A 15,801-nucleotide genomic window follows, 5' to 3' on the forward strand; every position below is an offset into this window, starting at 1 on the left:
GTTTACTTAAATAACAAGAACTATTAAGAAGCGTGCTGCAGGAATTTATATGCCTACTTTTTGGAGAAAAAGTGATACCCTCAAGCGTCACAATTTTTGGACTGCTTGATCCAAGCATAAAAATTCAAAAAAAATTATTAGATATTACGTTCCTATTATGACACCTGAGCATATTATGTATTAAACAAACGCAGTTGAGTGTCTTTTTTATTGTAAAATTTTGAATTCAATTATTTTAAATTGTCGATATGGTGCATTCGTGCCTTTAAACTTAGCTCTTATGTAAGTTACCTTCACGTATAAATATAATTTGTTAATGACAACGTATTGGATAAGTAGGTACATACGTACATAAAATACTCTGATCTTAGCATCTTGTCAATTTTAACACATTTATTTACAACTTCTAAATTTAGTAGAATTTCTGATTCTGATTTTTCTCTGGGGCGCGAGTTCTGGCGCACTCTGTATTGTGAATTCCATTATTTCGTTTTCTACATTATTTAATTATTATATTAACACCAAACTGAATGGAACAGCTTTTAATGTGTCAACACGAAATTTGTAGTTCAGTGTTGTCTTTAACATGGACTACTGTAACGATATGACATTTTCTGACACAGATTCCATAGTTGTTCTTTTTGGCACACCATTTTTCAGAAAACTTGAACGTGAATTCATACATTGGTTATAAAACATTAGGTATAAAGCTCTGAGAAGCAATCTTAAGAGCTTTATTAATATTCGTTTTTGGATTTGTGATGAGTTGATGACACATGTCGAATAGTTTTCACTTCTTGATCACAGTAACAACTACAGTTCTTGATAATTTTACTTTCAGTACTTTGATTACACTTTGAACAAAAAAAGTTGTAACAACTCATTCCGGGTATATACGAGTACAACGTCATTTTTTACAAATTTAAAGAAAGTTTGATTGACAGCGGTAAAAACATAATAAGTACACGACTCGTACTCGTTTACTTCGAATGTTATATCAAGTTTTTACTTTTCTTGTTATTGAAATAACTATTTTCAAACTCGTTCGACGAACGTTAGATGCATCTTATTGGCCCCTAAGACTCCGACAGGAGTACGAAAAACATCGTTCGTTTAAAAAAATTCAGGTTGTTTATAGTACTATTTTTTGCACTTTTTTTCGAATTCTTGCAAAATAAATGTAACTTTTATATCTTTTGTCTTATTCATTGTTGCAAAAGTCACAAACTATTTTGATCAACAATTTCATTGAATGTATTTCAGCTATGATCCTGATTTGGATAGGTGGACGACGATAAAACCTATGCATTTTAAACGCCTTGCGGTTGGTGTCGCTGTTGTCAACCGGCTACTGTATGCGATAGGTGGCTATGACGGTACTCAAAGACACAATAGTGCAGAGTGTTACCATCCCGAAAATAACTCGTGGACTATGATAGCCCCCATGCATACGCAACGGAGCGGCGCTGGAGTAGCAGCAATCAATCAGTACATATACGTAGTTGGTGGATATGACGGCTCAAAACAATTAAATACAGTTGAGAGATATGATACAGAGAAAGATACTTGGGAATTTGTTGCTAGTATGAAGATAGCAAGAAGTGCCCTAAGTGTAACAGTTCTAGATTGCAAGATATACGCGATGGGTGAGTATTTCAGTGTCTAAATTTTAATATTTTCTTAATGAATGAATAATTTACAGGTGGATACAATGGTCAGGATTTTCTCGCGAATGTAGAAATTTATGATCCTTTGACTGACGTATGGGAGGATGGGGAACCGTTAACATCGGGTCGGTCAGGTCATACTAGCGCTGTTTGTTATCAACCACCGTGTACTCAGAAGTGTAGGATTTTATCGCAAATAAACAATAGTTCGAGTTCGACATCATCTTCCATGATAAAGTAAATGTAAAGTTGTAAAGGCGAATGTCGAATTAATAATAATAATTTTTACCTGACTGAAAATAGGTTAAACGTGCATTTGTGTTGCATCAGTTCATTTATACATCTCAATATATGTGATAATATTTGTCAGAAGTGTGTATGAAGTCTATTGTTTTGTTAAGAACAGTAAAAATGACGGTATTTAATAATTTATTTATGTAAATGAAGATGAGCGTGTGTGAGTTTTCTTATTATTTTGTAGATAGTTCAAACCAATTTAAATCTTTATTGTTCTTGAAAATTACTGTGAGACAGTATTTATCAATGTTGAATAAAACATTCCCGTTGCCTTAATTAATCTTTTATTCTTTATAATTCCTTGTTAAATATTCTAATTTAAAAATAATGTTTTGATTATTTTTATACATAGAGGCTAAGTCATTTATAATAATGACTAACCGATTTTCAGACGAAACCCAAAATACATACTCACAGATAACTTGACTTTAATTGCGTTTGCAAAATTTAGATTATCAATTTTAATCAAAGTAATTGTTGATAAATATGTCATGCATTAAATTTGACCCCTTTTTTTCTTTTGAATTCGAAATGTACTCAAAGGATAAAAAACTAACATGATCTTGATATATGGGGAATGTCACAAAAATGCTGAGCTAAATCTATACCGTCAAAGGGACACCGTAGGACGCCAAGTTATAAAAATTTCCGAAGCCATCGCAGATATCTATATTTATAATTATAATAGTTTCAAACAGTACATCAACTAACACATAGTGGCATCTGAGAATGTATTTTAGGTTTCGTCTAAAAGTCGGTAAGGGTCTTTATAATATGTGATTCAATGTGTTTAATACAGAAATAAGACGTCATCTTAGTCTTTAATTTTGATTCAATATGTTTAATACCGAAATAAGACGTCATCTCAGTCTTTAATTTTTCAATATTATTTTTTTCTTCTGTTTTATTTTAATTTATAATAATAAAAAGTAAATCATTCCCTTGTATTTTTACAATTTTTATTCTTGACATGCATGTAGTAGTTTTGAAACTGACAGATTTTTAAGTTTAAATTAAAATATAGGAGATCTTTTTTGCAGACTACGAGTATTTCCTAATTTACTGAGTGAACAGTTGAAAATTACAACTTTGATGGGTACTTATTTTTTATAACTGTACACAAACGAACATAAGGAGTATTTAAACCACAATTAATTTGTTCTATGAGTAGGTACTATCATTGATTAACCATGGTTAATCAATGGTACTATCTACAAAAAATTTATAACATCGAGTGCGTTATTATAACGCACAGTTATGTTATAACGTAGATAATAATTTACTTATCAAGTAAACTGTTGCTATTTTGTTTATCTAAAATGAGCAAAAACTCTGACATTGAGTTTCACTAAGAAATATTAAAATAACAATTACCTATCGAATTGTAATATGGTGCAATGATCCTTGACAGCTTTACCTAATTGTCCGACACTAAAAATTAAATAATTACATTTCGGAATTTCGGCTTGCAAACACGCGCGTGATATTGCTAGGTAATGGGAGTAAATAAATTCCGACCGCCTAACACTATTAATAACACTTACGAAGGCAGTCACAGAGCTCCGTATTTCTCAGATTACTCTGACAGTAAAGAAGATAAATGCGTTTTTTTTAACGATAGACATTCATTTTTTTCTATGATCCAAAAATATTTTTGGCATTATAAGTGATTCCTATACAGGATGTCCCAGCGAGTTGGAAAAGTCCATTAGTGACCTTTAAATGGCACAATTTAAAAAAAAAATTGTATAAGGACATTGATAGGTACTAATCTAGTGCATCACCTAAAATTATTTTCAACCAAAATAAGTTACGATACAAACTTGTGTTTTTTTAAATGTTTCTTGGCATTTTTGGATGTAGCCTTTTAAAACAATGTTTTTACGCTAAACTTTTATTACTCGATTTCGCTTAGTTTTAGGAACAATAGGTTTTTTTGACGAAAACATGCACTTTTTAAAAATTTATTGCACAAAAACTAAGACAGCTACAACATTTTTTTTTACTTCTGCAAAGAAGAAAGAATCTAAAGAATCTAAAGCTATAACAATTTGTTAGTGTTCTGCATTTGTAAAGATTAATAAATTAAGAAGTTTGTTAAAAGTTAAATAACTTAAAAAATTTAAATGGAACACCCTATTTTTTATCTTTGCATTTAATAGATTGATAAATTGTCTATCCAAAAAAATAAACTTTTAATGTCTAGAATTGTCAAATGTCAATATTAATTGTAGCAACAATGCCTATCAATATCTAGTCACTGTTGATACTATGGCAACCATAGTAATTCCACCACGGATCACTTATCCCTTGATTTATCCAGAGATTGGAAATGTCCTTACAAAGACTGATTTTTTTTTGCAAGAACTGTCAAAGATAAACCGATGCAATGGTAACTATAATTAGCTTTAAATTTACGCATTCTGTTGCCAAAAAATTACTCCTTTTGGGTGTAACACTTCTAATGTCACTGAGTATATTTTATTAACCCTATATAGAAAGCACCTATAATGACGAAAATATTTTTGGATTATAGAAAAAATGAATGTCTATCGTCCAAAAGAAACCGCATTTCGTTATCTTCTTTACTGTGAGAGTAATCGAAGAAATACGGAGCTCTGGGACACCCAGAGAAACCTAAATGTGACTTCCTCGAGTCATATTTATGAGAAGTCCAGCATTAGAGTGGCCTAATCCACAAAATTTATAAATTTTGTTGTAGGTAATCTCAAACCAACTGCTTATTGTTCAAATTTTTAGTAGAATACTGGCCTAATATGTTAAGTGAAAAATGTTAACGTTGAAGTGTCTGTATTTCAAACAAAATAGAATTTTAAAAGTGAAAATTGTATCTTTCATTAGGATTTCGCGTAATTCGGGTTAGGCCAGTCTAATTTTCAACGTTCTAATAAGTTATTATATGTACTACCTATTTTTTTCCATAAAATACATTATTTATCTTTACGTACGCCGCAACATTATTGATACAAGTTAAAATAACAATTATCGTCAGCGTTTTTGATTATTTCGTAATAATTATGAAGTTAAAAATAATTTCGTAAGCACATACTTACTTTTAATAATAAACAATACAAGGTGATTCTTTTAGGGCCTATATTAGAAACTTTTTAACTTCTAATGCAGATAGAAATTTAAAATTTGGTACACATCTCAAATCGACCAGTCTAAGTTCAATTAAATTATTTTAAAAATGGCTGAACTTCCGGAACTACGAGAAATTGGCGCCAACTTTGAAATTTTAAATGGTAACCACTTATTTTGATTGCATTTTTGAATTCTCCTCTCTAAACTGAGTAAAATGTACCTTGTTGTTAGTACTTATCTATCATAGTTTTTGACATATGTCAATTTTTTGCTCAAAATTTTCATTTGCAGAGGTTTTGTAATGAGTTTTCTTTTATTTACTTATTTAAACCGGGCGCCACCAACTTTTTCCTAAAAGTTGGAAAAGAACTGTTTGGAGATGTTCTCCAGGTTTACACTACATAAGAATGCCTTTCCGGCCAGCTTTTACACAGTGGAGAGGAATGGGGAGGTTCGATTGAATTAAACACAGGTGATTGAAAAGAGAAATTTATTTAGTAACCATAACAACAGTAACAACAGATAAAATAACAAACTTTACAAAACAAAATCTAACTTGGACCTAGTGAACCCTAGCCCTTGGAGAAGACGTCCTCCGTGGGTGAATTTGAGGGGAGAAGTCCCGTCGGTTGCTTTTCCTGAAGAGGTCCAGGAAATTATCTCACCTGGAAACTGTCCCAGATGTTAAGCCCTTACCACGGAAGGGATCCCGTGGCCCGTGTTCAGAGGTGAACTCGGCTCCCAGAAACTGTCCTGAGGCAGGTGTGGTTTAACGACGGAAGAAGGTCCCGTCGACCGTATTCTTTGAAGATGTCCAAAGAGTACATTCCTTCAGAAGCCGTCCTGAAGTTATTCCACCAAGAGAGGTCCTGGTGATTTCGTCCGAAGATGTCCGGAAGGAGACTCAAGTGAATCTGCCGGTGTGGCGGCCCGTTCTTCTTTATATACGCTTTGAAGTCAACATTCCTATAGCAACAAAACAAACACTTTGTTTCCACTTTGGATCCATTTATCTGGGCGTACCTCTCATTGGTCTATTTTTGGCGGTTCTTTTTAAATAAAACGCCGACACATCATAACGTTTATTCAATGAATTTTTACACTTTATAACTGACTAATTGTTTGGAAAATATGCTACACATATTTCTACTACCAAACAAATACTAAATCTAAAATTTTATGACAGTTTATTAAAAACATCCCAGCTCTTGAACCGTTTGCAATAAGTAAATAATTTTTCTTGCATTTGATAACCAAAGGCTCGAAGAGTTTCCTAAAATTTTCAAAATTGTCAACTGTCAAATTGCAAAGCTTATATGATGTTTTGAAAATGATATGTAACAAACAGCTATAACTCAGTTTTTTCAAATAAAATGACCCCATTTTCTCAACGGCAATCGAAAGTACATCGATTTGTAGAAGGACTTTTATCAACATGTCCTATATCCATCTCTTACAGTTTCTGAAATAATCACGAAAAACGTGTTTTTGTTTTTTATTTTTATAGTAAATCACGTAGCCTTTGGAAAATGATCAAAACGAATTAAAGATTTATTAGTCTACACAACAACCATCCGGAATTACAAAGAATTGAGGCAAGGATTGAGACGGCATTTAATAATCTTCAACCAAATGAAATAATGGAAGCCACTCAAATCAGTTCACCATCGAATTTTGGACTGTTTGAAAATGGTAAACATATCGAACATCTGTATTAATTATGGTATATCTTTGTTGTATTTTTTCAAAGGCAATGTGATTAACTATAAAAATAAAAATTATAACATGTTTTTCGTGATTATTTCAAAAACTGTAAGAGATAGGTATAGGACATGTTGATAAAAGTCCCTCTACAAATTAATGTACTTTTGATTGCCGTTGAGAAAATAGAGTCATTTCATTTGAAAAAACTGAGTTATAGCTGTTTGGTAATGATCATTTTCAAAAAATCATACTAGCCTTGCAATTTGACAGTTGACAATTTTGAAAATTCTAGAAAACTTGCAAAAAAAATATTCACTTATCGCAAAGGGTTCAAGAGCTGTGAAGTTTTGAATGAACCCCTGCAAGTGAAAATTTTGACCAAAAAATTGACATATAAAAAACTATGACAGATAGGTACTAAAAACTAGGTACATTTTACTTAGTTTAAAGAGGAGAATTCAACAATGCAATAAAATTAAGTGGGTACCATTTAAAATTTCAAAGTTGGCGCCAATTTCTCGTAGTTCCGGAAGTTCAGCCATTTTGAAAATAATTTAATTGAACTTAGATTAGTCGACTTGGGTTGTGTATAAAGTTTCAAATTATTATCTGCATTAGAAGTTAAAAAGTTTCTAATGTAGGCTCTAAAAGAATCACCTTGTATAATTAACTATTTCTATAGCGTAATTATTTATCAAAGATATTAAAAATTAAAAATAATAACTCTTATAAATAAAAATTTTGTACAAGAACGATTGTTGAAAATATAATATTAATAATGTGAAATAATAAGAATAATAACTTTAATGACGATTCCAGAAAAAATCATTTATGTTAGTCAAATTCAACATGGCCGTCTGGACCCGAGGGCACACGATATTTGAAAAATCCATTCTGCTAGAAAAAATATAAACTTCTTGAAATAATTTGAAAAAACTGATAGGAAACTTTAGTATTTGTCAGATCATTCACTACTAAATTTTAGGCTTTGAGCAAAACAGAGACAAAAACTCTCCATTATTAATTTAAAAAAATCTGTAAGTAGGTCTTTATACAGAATATTCGGTTCATTCCTTATGTCAGTATAAGAAAACAAGTTTTTATAAAGCTATGTCTGGAAATGCTTCCTACAGGAGATAGAACGATAACTCAGTCTTATTATACAATGCGATCAAAAAGTCTTTCTATCAAGTAGACGTCCTAGTTAAAGACGTATGTTGCATGGCAGTTCGTATGTTATCTAGATGTCAAAAAATTATTTTATAAAATTAAAACATTGAGCTAATTAAATTGAATTATTTTATGAAACGTCTCAAAACAAACAAAAATGAGATCTTGTTGGTGTTTATTCATAAAAATCGTTCACCACGGTTTCCTGTCATAATTTACATAAAAAATATTTTGACATTTCTCATTTGTCATTGTGACATTTTATCTTCCACAGACATACGTTTTAAATTTCTACGCCTGCTTGATAGACAGACTTTTGATCGCACTGTATGAAAAAACTTTGTTTGGCGTGGGTTGCGTTTTAGAATTAAAGTCTATGCACAATTTACAAAAATTTAGATTTTCTCGAAAATACGTTGTACTTACAGAAATAACGCAAGAAACATTGTTTGAAGAACTTTAGCCAATAACTTCGAATTTGCGAAAAAAAATTAAAAAACTTTTTTCAAAGCAAAATTTTACGTCTTAAATTGATTGACTCTAATGCTCCTTCCCCTAATTAGGGTTCACAATTTTTGATATCACCAATAGATTCAGCGCTAAAACATTACTCCATACGCAAACTTTTGTAAATTTATGTCGACCGGTTAAGAACTTTCTTCTTTTGACCTCGGAAAACAGCTTCCGAAATCTTTCAATGTTTATTTTTGGACCTCCAGCATGTTACATACTTTCTTTGCATACATAATATTGTTCAAACGTATAGATTCAATTGCGCTTGGCGTCGCAATTTATTCAATCTTGATTGTGGTGTAGTTTGTTTTAAATTAGTTTATTTTTCTTGCATTTTTTGTTGTAATTCAATTTTTGTCATTCATGTTTTTATTAAAATTTGTTGCCTGTTTGGCGTCCCCTGACTCTGGCGCCCGCATGCGTCGCACGCTCTTTGCACCCCCGCTTATGACCGCCCTGCTGATCAGAGCAAATATTTCTCGAATTACCATGCCAAGCTTTTTATCTACATTATATTACGGATTTTGTTTTTTTGTTTTTTTTTTTGGTGATGTACTTTTTAGGTTTTGCGTTTTGTTTTAAAGATTAGGAGTATAAGGGTGCGCCAGAACTCGCGCCCCAGAGAAAAATGTCAAGTGCCAGCGGCAATAGGTCGCTAAAAAGTGCAGCCGAAGAAGTAATTTTTGCTTGCATAAGAAAGTTATTAGACTCTTAAATCCACCAATTCCAGAAGGGCAATTCAAGGTGTGGTTGAAAAATTATATCCGTTGCAAGGTTACAAAAATAATACCAATTTGCTCAGAATTTTCAAAAAAATAGCTGGTCTACTGTAATTTTGACATTTATTAATGTCATGTGGGTGACAAAACCTGCTAGTTGTATTGTGTCGCTGAAGACACTGATCTGAAGAGGTTGTACACGAGTATAATGAGAAAGAATAATTAATTATTATCAACAATTATCAAAAATTATTAGTGTTAAAATTACAGTGATGGACAGTGAATTTCGTCCACCCAATTTCCCTGGCAGATTAAAAGTGTAAATTAGGTTTTCCTAACCTTGTTTCAGAATTTTGATTAACGTTTGTCATGTTGACACAATGCTCGATGCTTCTTGCTACTTTTTACCTTTGTCCTTTGAAATGGTAGTCCTTGGTATGCCCAAAAGTATAGAGACACGTTTTTGAGACATACCTTCTTGTACCAGAGAGATAATTTTTATTTTACTAAACGCACTCACTGCTGGCTTTTTCGAATTTGATTAAATTTGACAATACGTATTTGAATGTCAATTATCATGACAATAAAGCACAGACTATAGTGAATTTTTGTGAATTCACAGAAATTGGGTGGACGAAATTCACTGTCCATCACTGTACCTTTATTATTTTTCGATAATGTACTCTCTCTTTCACTGTCATTACTTTTTCCTTTTGTATGTATTTTGATTTAGTTTTATGTGTACTTAGGTTAAGTTGAATAGCCTATTGGCTAGACTTCGCCTGTACATATTACTTACGAAATAAAGACCTTTATTATTATTATTAACTCGATTCGCAAACATTCTGGAAATTTCCGATGAACCATCTTCTCGAAAACTTCTTCACAGGTATTGTTCTTTTTTAAATGTTGAAGAAATTCAAAAGGTCTGATCTAGAGAGAAAGGGGGTCACGTTATGTTGAAATTAGTTGATAAAATTGAGAAACCACATCATTCCCCCAAAAAAAACAGCCACAAATTCACCGAAAAGCGTATCTGAAATGCCCTCGGAATTTTACTTAAGTAGTCACTGAAACACACATCGCAACATTCTTCTGGATTTTTTAATGAAAAAGCAACCAAGGAGTTATAGTAAGCTCATGGGGGTGGAAAAAAACAATAATAAATTAAGTACATTTCATAAGGATAATGCATTAGTTTTCAAGCTCTAAAATTCATACATCGGTTTTTTTATTTTGCATCACATCGAAGAAAAAGTTGAGAAGGAACAGTATCTGTGAAGAAGTTTTAGAGAAGTCGGTTTTCAAAATAATTTTTGATAATTGTTTATAATAATTAACGATTTGGTCTCATTATACTCGTGTACAACCTCTTCAAATCAGTGTCTTCAGCGAGAAAAATACTGGAAACTAGCAGGTTATGTCACCCACATGGCATTAATAAATGTCAAAATTACAGTAGACCAGCTATTTTTTTGAAAGTTCTGGGCAAATTGGTATTATTTTTGTAACCTGACCTTGAGGTGCCCTTCTGGGATTGGTGGAGTCTAATAACATTCTTATGCAAACAAAAATTACTTCTTCGGCTGCACTTTTTGGCGATCTGTTGCCGCTGGCACTTGACATTTTTCTCTGGGGCGCGAGTTCTGGCGCACCTGTATTTTTGGTTGTATTTTTCTTTGTTTTCTCATCTGTTGTAACCAGTAAATATCTGATTCATTTAGGTTAATTTTCCGTTTTGTGTAGTTTAGTTGCCTTTGTTTTATTGCCTGTATTAAGAATATTTTTCTTTTATTTTTTGTGTTTAAAGATTGTCATTGGGCTTTTTTAAATAATTTTTCTGTTCATTTATAATGTTTGAATTCTCATTTTCCCCAAAATAATTTTGTTTTCAAATTCCTACATTTTTTGAAAGCGGTAAAATATTAAAGATGTTTTGCAATAATCATAATGTTGGTTTAAAGTAATTTAATTAGTCACTACAATATGAATTTGATTTTTCGTAAAAAAAATAACAATTTCAGTAAGTAGGTAAGCAATTTATAAGCACGGGGAAATAATTTAATATTTTTAACAACGACCTAAATCCACAAAGTCAATGACTTTGTTACAATAATTACGAGTTCAACAACGAAACATCTTGAATAAGCAAATTTGTTGTTGCTAAAGCCAATCCCGCATAAATACGGCGGCCATGTGATTTTGGACAAAAAGTAAATATTTTTATTTAAGACCAAATTTTACCTTGGTATTCGCATGAACTGACCTCGAAGCCTGAAATATAAAAAAGTCATAAATGTTTTTTTTTCATTAGAAATCTGCAAACATGTGGGTATCAAACATCGCAATTGTAACAGCTCTGATGTATCCACACCTAATATCTTGTTACAACACAAACAGACAAATTGTTCTCGTAAAAGACAATAATTGTGGTTACTACGATAACCCTGTTTTTAAAGTGACACCGAGTTTTATCCAAAGTCGAATGGGTTCAGTTCAGCCAACGCAACAAGTGGTTTTAGTTGATAACCGCGTGAGAAAAGAAGTTCCTTATTACAACACTTATCACACCCATGGTGCTGGAGCAGACCCTAGACAATACCAAGCCAAAGTTCCCGTGACCTACTTTCCAAATATAACTCCTGCCGATTTAACCGAGCTTCACACACGCGAATTTGACGAAGAACCAGAAGAGGACATTAAAGTCGATTACAACAAGATGTGGAAGGTGGGTGAAATCCCAGTATCAAAGAGTATTACTGCTTTACCAGACGTCTATGTAAAGCCTGACGACGCTCCTCCCATTGTTGATATGCTGAGTATGGAACAGTCCGAATTGACGGAAGAGGCGCACGATATGGAAAATGTTGAAATTCAAGAAAAGTACTTGAAGGAACCACTTAGTCAAACCAAAGAAGTTATCATCGAAAAAGTAACCATTCGCCCGGAACCATCATCTACAACCAATCCTGCTTTAGCCATGTTCAAAGAAATTGACATGAGCCAGAAAAACATAAATCAAAAGGCAGTAGAGAAAATGGAAAAGGGGGATAAACAAAAACCAGAAATTTTGGAGGTTGGAGCAGAAAGTGAGATTCTTGAATCTCACCAATGATGTAAAGATTCTGCGTAAAGAAAAGTTGAGCAAGTTGTGATGTACATTGTTTAAAAAATGTTAACAAACTTATTTATTAATAAATTATTTATTGCGAAAGATTGCAGGTGTTGATTATTGATTAAGTAATTTGTCGTGACTTTGTTGCTTGATAATGAGGACGAGTATACTGTCGTTTGCTTTTGATTTTTTTTAAGAAAATAAAACAAATAATGCAAATTTATATTATGATAGTTATTTATTCAATCCTCTATGTTAAAATTGAATTTTATCTACTCTTTTCTTCATGTTAAAATTAAATTTTATCGTCTAAATGAAAAAAAAAAATACATCCATTGTTGTACATCTGCGGTTGTTAGTTGCTAACGACATTTGACATTAGATTTCATTGTAGAATTTTACTTTGACATTTATAAATATCGACCAAATTGACTACAAAATGAGTCGGCTGACGCCTCGACGCTAAATTGCTCTCAAAGATAAAATTCAATTTTATCGTCTTGTATAATAAATAACAATTATTATACAAGACGATAAAGAAATTGTTTATCTACCAGTGAAAAGGTTAAGTTTACGGGTGATCAAGTCACGAGTGGACTTTTTTCATGAGTAGATCTTGAAGACGTTATTTGCTTTTGCACGTCTGGTAAATTAAACATTTTTTTTTATTTGATCAAAGAGTTAAACTGACAATTTTTATTTTGAGTGTCAATCGTGACAACTTAAAATTTGATACATAATGAACAATTTTTTTATGTCCCAGTTTTTTATGTTTACCAGTTATCTCTATAAAATACAGTTTTTGCGGACGAATTTCTGTTATTTCCGTACGAAGCGCGAAACTAGCAGATGAGTCAGCGAAAATGTTTTAAATACGTGTTACAAATAACATTTGTTTGTTAAATCTTCTATAAACATATTTACACCTCTTATTATTTAGGATTAATATCATCAGAGCAAAATATTCTCGAAAATAGTTAGCTTCGAATTTTGATGCCTATATGCTATCATAGTAACCAGATTGACTTTTTTGTTCCCAAAGACTGTATTTTGTCTTATTTTCATAAGTCCGAAAAAGACTCATTTCGGGGACTTAAATGAGTCCGAAAAATAGCTATTTTTGGGAGCGTATACCTACAAAAAAAAAAGCAAGTAATGTATGTCAACTGGTTAGACATACGGGGTGTGTCAGAACTCGCGTCCCAGAGAAAAATTTCAAGTAGGATAAGATAACAGGAACATGGAAAAAATGTTTAAAAAAATCTACCTGTCAAAATATTTTCACATTTATTTTTTGCCATTTGCCATTTTTATGTCTATTATTGATACTGATAATCTTTCATATGTTTTATTATAATTATTTAGTAAAGGTACAAAAATTTTGTCAATAAAAGCCACAAATAACATTAAATAGAGTTACAATTTAGGCTACAGCTTCCTTAGCTGTAGCCTGCCGCAAAAAAACTTGGACAATTACCAACAGAAATAAATAGAGTCAAAGTGCAAAATTTAAACTCTCATAACTTCAACAATTTTATAGATAGAATTTTTTTAACATTTTTTTCATGTTCCTAGTATCGTACACTTGGTTGCAAAAAAACGGAAAATATCAAGGCATAAAAATGTCAAAAATAAAAATGTATATTTATCCATATTTTGAACATGGCTTAATTCTAAAAAGTTAAGTTAGAACTGACAGTTAATCTGTAGTACTCACTACTCATTGGGTTTTCACGTAAGTACTCAACTAATTGATTATCTTGATTTGCATTTGATGCTCTCATTTAAGTGCGACATTGCAGAAAAAATGATTTGAATGCGACGGATGACAAATTGACAACTAAATTAACAAGGACAGAACCTGTTTCAATTTAAAGAAAATTCTATTTTCCCTTTGCAACCAACTGTACTATGACATTTTTCTCTGTGGCGCGAGTTCTGTCGCATCCTGTATGTTGGTCGCAAAATACAGGATGATTTTGGAATACAGGATATTATTTAAGTCCAGAAATGTTGTAGGTAATAGAAGCTATGAAAAATATGTATTTGACAAAAATAGACGGACAGTGAATTTCACCCGCCCAATTTTCATTTCAGGCTAAAAGTGTAAATGAGCCTTGTTTCAGAATTTTGATTAACGTTTCTCATGTTGACAGATGCTCGATGCTCCTTTGTTACTTTTTACTTGTGCTTTGTTCCTTTGTTTTACATTGCTTGAGAGATACAGTACCAATCCATTTTTAGGTTGCAAATGAAAATGAATAAGAATTTGATTAAATTTGACAATACGTATCTGAATGACAATTATTATAAAAATAAGCACAGATTAAAAGTGAATTTTTGTGAATTCACGGATAAAGGGCGGACGAAATTCACTGTCCGCCACTATACCAGTTTAAGTATTGCTATGTATTTCAAAATTACGCTGTATATTAGTGCATATAACATTTTTTATTTTATTTAACAAAATTTTTTGCATAAAAAACTTTAAAACCACATTTAATTACGCTATAATTGCGAAAGTCGACATTATTTCTATTTATGCCACATTAGTTTATTCACCTCTAGTAAGGATTAAAGTATTTGCTGAAAGAATACTTTTTTACATCGAAATGAGACAAAGGTTACTACTGGTATTGCGAATAAAAATGAGATGAGTAATTGTTTTATTTTAAATCCGAAATAAATCCAAGTTTATAAAATTGTTTAAGTAAATAAAAAAGCGTTATATTTTTTAGAAAAGATTTACAATTTACAGGTTACAGTTTTGAACCTCGAATACCTACAATATAAAAATCAAATTTAAAAAAAATGCTGAAATTTAGGTTGAAGTTGATTTTAGTCAGTATAGAAAATTGTTACAGTTACTCGTACTGATATTTCTTAGCAGATTTAATAAAAAAAATTCATCTCTCGGGTTTTTAATATGCTTCTTGCTCAGATAATTAATTTTACTTTATACAGGCGGATTACGAAAAACGACCCAAGCCATAACTGCATTATTTTTAAAGATATGATAATATTTCTTAGAGCAAAGTTGCACAGTTTATTATCATCTGTTGTTTGGGATCGATGTCCAATCAATGCTGCTTCCACTTTCATCGGAACTGACATCAATTTCAGATCTGTATATTTTATTATTCTTGGATTCCTCGTTAAATTGTTTTCTAACAACCTTCACTATTATTTATTTATTATTTGATATCACTATTTTTTGTTTTTAGACAATTTGAAAATTACTATGACTTAAATTATAATGTTATTGTAGACATATTATAGACACATAATTTGAATTTTATACATAGTATTTATTTTAAAGAATAATTTAAAAATATTTTTAATTTGAGAAGTATGTATTTGTTAAAAAGAAACATTTTAACCCAACTGTATTTTTGTTTATGACTGCATTCCAATATTGACCTAGTTATTTTTTAATGATGCATTTTAAATATCTGTTTTATTTATTTATTTAAATCTTCAAATAAAAAATTAGAACAAATCAAATATGTAA

At 31.4% G+C, this 15,801-nt stretch overlaps 1 protein-coding gene across 3 annotated transcripts in view; it reads left to right on the forward strand.

The window, feature by feature from the left end:
• The window catches only part of LOC123015100 (kelch-like ECH-associated protein 1B), a 41,147-nt gene extending 38,907 nt beyond the window's left edge, over window positions 1-2,240 (forward strand). For all 3 annotated transcript variants that reach the window (XM_044414597.1, XM_044414589.1, XM_044414581.1), the window contains exons 6-7: window positions 1,264-1,646; window positions 1,703-2,240. In XM_044414597.1, the coding sequence (XP_044270532.1) occupies window positions 1,264-1,646; window positions 1,703-1,908 (589 nt within the window). In that variant the 3' untranslated portion in view covers window positions 1,909-2,240. The remainder of the gene's footprint in view (window positions 1-1,263; window positions 1,647-1,702) is intronic.
• Window positions 2,241-15,801: the final 13,561 nt, after the last annotated feature.

Source organism: Tribolium madens, unplaced genomic scaffold (genome assembly GCF_015345945.1).
Source record: "Tribolium madens isolate multiple individuals breed KSU strain unplaced genomic scaffold, Tmad_KSU_1.1 Scaffold_19;HRSCAF=116;Tcas5.2_LG9, whole genome shotgun sequence".
NCBI lineage: Eukaryota > Metazoa > Arthropoda > Insecta > Coleoptera > Tenebrionidae > Tribolium > Tribolium madens.